At 36.2% G+C, this 6,069-nt stretch overlaps 1 protein-coding gene across 1 annotated transcript; it reads right to left on the bottom strand.

Moving 5' to 3' along the window:
- Window positions 1-3,194: 3,194 nt before the first annotated feature.
- On the bottom strand, window positions 3,195-3,973 carry LOC120264016 (RING-H2 finger protein ATL52-like). The gene has a single exon (XM_039272007.1). It carries the CDS (start codon window positions 3,856-3,858, stop codon window positions 3,283-3,285), a length of 576 nt encoding a protein of 191 aa, XP_039127941.1. The 5' UTR covers window positions 3,859-3,973; the 3' UTR covers window positions 3,195-3,282.
- Between the last annotated feature and the right edge of the window lie 2,096 nt (window positions 3,974-6,069).

The following is a 6,069-nucleotide window of genomic DNA, read 5'->3' as shown; positions in this document are numbered from 1 at the left end:
AGGTAGCTACTTGTGTGTTGTTTCATGTTGGGTTTGTACACTTCCCGTGCGTAACTGTGATTCTGGGTGTGATAATAACTGCTTTAATGTATAAACTTTTCCATTACAAATCAATGCACTTAGCTTGTCTTTTTCTATAAATTTGTGTTAATTGGTATTTAATTCACCTCATGTTTGTGTGCAAGCTGTAAATCATGAGCTCAAGGCAAAAAGAGTAAAAAGGGAGCAAATAATGGTGAAAATCAACTAGAAAATGAAGTTCTAAAGGATTACATAGGGTTCACATGACCCAGTGTAATTAGTTCTTAAAACACATCACTCACCCCCATGGTTTTAGATTAACCTAAGGACTAAATAGGGTCCATATGGCTCTATATACTAGGCCATCTGACTCTTGGGAAATTCATAGTATATTTCAAAGCAGTAACATAACCCAGTGTTCACCCTCATGTACTTTTCACATGAGCCCCATGTGAAATTCACATGGCCTCATGCAATTGAGAGTCAAGGCCTTGTAATCCTAGGACTTTCAAGGGATTTGACCCAATGGGGATTACATGGTCTAATGCATGCCCTCATGCCTTCCCCATGTATTTGCTTGACACCTAAATGATAAAAGGGGGCTTCTTTAGGCTTTTCTCCAGCCTTCTATCATCATTTTTGTTAGGATTTTTGGGACTGGTGTTAGAGCTTTTTCAACATCTCTTTGAATGAAGTTTAGATATTCTTCATTGAGAATTGGGGATGATGCTATAGAGGAGAGGTCCTTGGCGGTTTATTGAAGAAGATATTGGCAATATAGTTGGGGGAAGGATCATTGAGCACAAGCGGGTTTTCTTTATTATGTTTTTGATGTCATTTGTATTCCTTTTTTATTGTTTCTCATTTTTATTTATATGAGGAGCAAAACCAGTTAAGATATTCAAACATTAATGAGCTCCAGGATGTAATCTTATATTGAATATCGGATATCGACTATTTATTTGAATTTATTTTAATTGTGATTCAATCGTGTATTTTAATGACATGATTTCCATATAGAAAGATCTCGATTTCATGCTTGATACATGTATAGGGGATTTAGAAATCACTATACATATACTAGAATTGAAGGGATTAAGATTAACTTAGAGGTTGAGGGTTGAGTTATTTCAATTCTCCTGAGTAGGTTACCATACCTCCAGAATTCATTGAGTGTCATGCGATCATATTGGATCTAGGTAAAGAAGAGATTCCTACCTAGCTTGGTAAGGGATTAGTTACTAATCACTTTGAAAAAGGGATTAGTGTGATTTAGGAAGTTCATGTTAATTCTTTTTACGGGATTCATAGAGTGTTCATGCAACATATTGTGCCTAACTAGGTAGGGAAGAGATTCCAACTATGTCTGGTTAGTTGTTTACTGCCTTGAGAAAGGGATAAACATGATTTATGAACAATTGCAGTCCAACTGACTCAATTACAGTCTAATATCGTAGTCTAGCACTTCACTAAATATGCTAGGGGCTTTGCTTATCCAGATATCTTCCTTCCATGCTTGATTGTGTTCTTGCAATTTCACGGCATTTGTTATAGCTTTTTATTATTGTTGTTTTGTTTATCATCATTACTTCTATCCAGCAAAGTGATAAACAAATAGTTAATACTAGTACTTCTTGTCCTCATGGATTGACAAACCTTGCATCATTGCACACTATTATTACTTTATACAACCAGTGCATTTGCGGAATACACACATCAATCAGATAATTTAACAACATCATTACCATTTTCATGCTAGCACGTCTAACCAAGGTGCCCAAAAACCAATTGGGAGGTGGTCTTACCTTTGATGATGATTGCCAGTTTCGATGGTTCCAAATCCTAGGTGACTGGTAGCAACTCCTCAAAAAGCTCTCAGTCTTCTCCTTTACTCCAAGGACCAACTTCTTCTTTACACTTCATTTCAGACTAGGCCTTTCACTTCAAACTAAACTCCATTCCTCATTCTAGACAAAATCAACAAACGACCACTCCTAATGCTGCAACAAAACAGAAGGATCCAATGCTATAATGACTTGTCTATTGTAAATAGCTACAGAAAAAAATAGCATTGGTTGCTTTAGTAACAATGCAAATCTAATCCTATAATACCATATACTATAATGAACATCTACAATGGAAAAACCGAAGGAGAAAAACAAATAATCACCATCTTGCAATCATAACAAAACTTGCACCCAACTATTCTACAAGTTCAGAGAGTTTTAGAAGAATGCCACCTAAACCACAACATTATACATAAAACATTACAAAAGTCCTAGTTATGCGTAGTCATTACCTAACTTATTCAAGTTTTTAATTTTAATTTTTCTTTTTTTATAAAAGAAACCAGTGTTTGAAACTTTGGCTTCATTCTAACTTAGAGTAGGAAAAAAGCTAGTGTTTCAAACATGGGTTCCATATAAACTGAACTCAAATATAAACTGAACTCATATATTTTAAAATTTTTTATAATTTACTTATAGATATTGCCACTTTGAATAGTGGGTGAGTGGTGTAAAGTCGAATCTTTTGTGCCATAATATTATATATAGTACTATGCAAAATACTATAGATTTAATGTTGAAATACTATATCAGTACTATTCACCAATGTTCATCGGGTCACTGTAGGAGGAGTTGTATTCTTCACCTCTCTAGAGTTGCAAAATAAGGGGATTTATCATTGTGGGGTTGCTATCTTTGATATATCGTCTTGGGCTCACATGACAAACCCTAATTGCTCGGCATGTTAGTCCACCTCAAATGGTAAATTTATAGGGGATCGTTAAGCCATTATAATTGATGCACCACCTTATCTATTTATTCTTTTGACACCCGCTTATCGCATGACGCTTGTCACCATTTGTCAAACAAAAAAAAAAAATTAGATTATTTAAAATATGAAGCTTATTGAGATTATATTAGCAATGAGATGTTTGGAGTCTAGCTCGTATAAGTGAAAACATCAATGAAAAATATGCTAAAAAAAAAAAATTATATTTGTAATTATTTTGATATATTTTCTAAATTTCTTTAAAAATTATTTCAGTAACATCAGAAGGTTTCAAAGTGTACAATATGCACATTCTTTAATTATTTTCAGCTATTCTTATTTAATATTAAGTTAAAAATCTTTCCATTGATCTCGACTACTTCATAATTCTTTTTCCATATATACATCTCTAGATATAATAGCCAACACTATGATATATACACACACACACACAATTAAACAATATATAATTTTACAAATAATAAATCAAACATTATTAGAAAATGAAGAGTCACTCCTCTCCTCAACACCATAAGAAGAAAACAAAGCTAAAAAACTCATAAGTAATGCTCCTTTCAACATCAACTTCTCCCTCACCATAGCAAAGGAAAAATCATGAACAACACTACCATCATCACTTGACTCACCATGATGTTCCCCGTGCACAATCAAAGGCTCAACAATGACTATTCCACGCCTACATAAAGGACAAGTTGAATGTTGAACTAACCATGAATCAATGCAATAAGCATGGAAGACATGGCCACAGTTTGGCAAAGCTCTCACTGATTCTCCTTCTTCAAGCTCTCCCAAACACACTGAACAGTCCAAAGGCTCATCTTCATTCTTAGTGTAAGCATAGACTTGAATGGCCTCTAATACCTTCTTGTTAACTCCTCTGAACTCTTGAGATACCTCATGGTGTTCTCCCATGCAGAGTTTTATGATCATAGAGTGAAGTGCTAGAAGAGCTAGAACTACTGATACAATGATACATAGAGCTATGATTAATGGCATGAAGATAATTTTTGGTTGTGAGCATGGGGACTCAGCTGGAACCATGACTTCCTTTAGGGGTTTGGATAGATTTCCAATGAGTTTGGGGGTGGAGGGGTATGTAAAGAGGGTTGTTTGATTTGTTAGGTTTTTAAGGCTGACGGACACTTATATATATGAAGGGTAGTTGAAACTGGTGTGAGTGGGTTTCCACAAAACATTAAATTATTGAATGAGAACCTTTTGAAAGATATTTGTCTTATTTGTATATTTTGGTACAACTAATTGTCACGTTGGTACTTAATTTGTGGTGATGATCTGGTATGATTAAGATGCATAAACTATTAATGAGCAGCATGAAAGTTCTTAGAAACTTTGTGAACATTCTAAGTGAAAGCAAGCAGCCATGTGGCCAATCTTGATCCAGAGTTACTTGCCGTGTGAATCTTGGACATCTTTTCCATAAAAAAGTGCATATACAAACAATAGAAAAATCACTATAGATTAAAGAATTCTATCATCTACATAACATTCCAAAGCATACGTTGTGTGCTTGTACAAGTGTGTGCAGAACATGGAGTGATAAGAGCTAGCTGGTGCGCGTTAATGATGATTTGTTAGAACTTACAAATGCTTCTCATATATTTGTTTTTAGTCGTATCTTGTCTCATTGTAATTTGATTTTACATTTTGTTATTTATATAGATTTTTGTCCTTATATATAATCCACTATCAAGTCTAGAGAAATGATATTATAGTGTTTTTGTTTTAATTAAGATGGACTCTATTTTCTTCTTATTTTGTGAGTGATGATCATATGGCGATGAACCTAAGAGGTAAAGGAACAAGTGCATGTTTAAACTTTGGTTCTAGTTATGCTTTTTTGATTCTTTGTGTTTTCAAAAAAACAAGGTTGGAGCCACTATAAAACGGTAACACAATTATTTATTTGATATTTTAAATAAAAACTTGTTTGTTTTAATTATGTGGCTTCTATCACGAATAAGTTAAGGGAGAATCAATTAAAATAGCATGAACATATCCTTAGATGATTCATAGATAGCCCCACAAAAAAGGTGGAAGTTCTCGTAATGGAAGGGTGTAGAAGAGGGAAAGGTATTGAAGGTTGCTAATAGTTGCACCATTTTCACTTACTATGGCTTGAGTTCAAAGTCATTTACTTATATTGTTGGCCACACTATACTTGATTGTACACTTAACATTCATGGCCTAGCGTAATCTGGTAATATCCTTTGTCATTAGTTTTTCTTAGCCATTTCTGTCTCAACCTCCATATCAATCTCTAGTTCAAATACCATGCTTTGAATTAAATCTTGACGAACTTGATGCGTTCATCTCCTTTGATACAAATAATACTCCATTTCAGATCTTTTTCAAGCAATTGATGAGTGCATTTCATATAGACATTTTACATACCTCCTTTATGTTTTTAGCTTGTCTTTTAGCATTTATGATCGGAGACACTTCCCTCGGGTATCCCGCCCTCAAGTATACTCATTCTATCCTAAGCCACACTCTGACAAGATGTGGAGATAACACAGGGGTCGTCAACCGGCATGACTTTGACTTCTTTCTCAGCATGGTGGACGGGTTCCACCTCCACTTGGGGCATGAGCTAGGTAGCCCTCTCCATCCACCAACAGGGGACCGACCTGAGGGTAGGCATCTTCTTTGTGGGTCGGTACATTACCTGGCTTGTCCGAGGAATGGCCTTCTTGAGGGGACCCACCAGATGAGGATTGTGGGCGGCTGCGCCCCCCATCACGATTGAGACCCTCAAGTAGATGGGGATGCTTTGGGCCACCTGCAATGCCTGCTGGACTGAGTATCGCATCACCAACACTACTTCTACTACATCTGCCCCAGATTCTCCATCTCCACTACCTGCTTAACGATGGCCCAGGACACTTCCAACCCGAGCCTCCTCTAGCCATGTTATGCCATCAACTAGTGCTCCTCATTTCTGGCGTTGGTTGAGTAGGAGTGTGATGAGGATAGCCGACCACCTCGTCATTCAGCTGTCACCCCACCATTTTCACCAGCTGGTCCACCACGGCATGTAGGGGTTGACACTGATGACCTAGGTGACTCCGAGTTTGAGATCGAGAGCCACGATTATGAGTCATCAACTGCTCTACCTTTTATCTTTATTTTTGTACTTGCTTTTATTTTTTGGATATGTTTATTTTTGCAGTTAGCAAGAGGAGTCCCTTGCTAAATTGATGCTTATCTTTTAGTACTTATATTTCAGTCTTT

The sequence above is a fragment of the Dioscorea cayenensis genome, chromosome 1 (genome assembly GCF_009730915.1).
Source record: "Dioscorea cayenensis subsp. rotundata cultivar TDr96_F1 chromosome 1, TDr96_F1_v2_PseudoChromosome.rev07_lg8_w22 25.fasta, whole genome shotgun sequence".
Taxonomy (NCBI): domain Eukaryota; kingdom Viridiplantae; phylum Streptophyta; class Magnoliopsida; order Dioscoreales; family Dioscoreaceae; genus Dioscorea; species Dioscorea cayenensis.
Note: the sequence above shows the minus strand (reverse complement) of the source record. Positions and strands in the feature narration are given on the sequence as shown.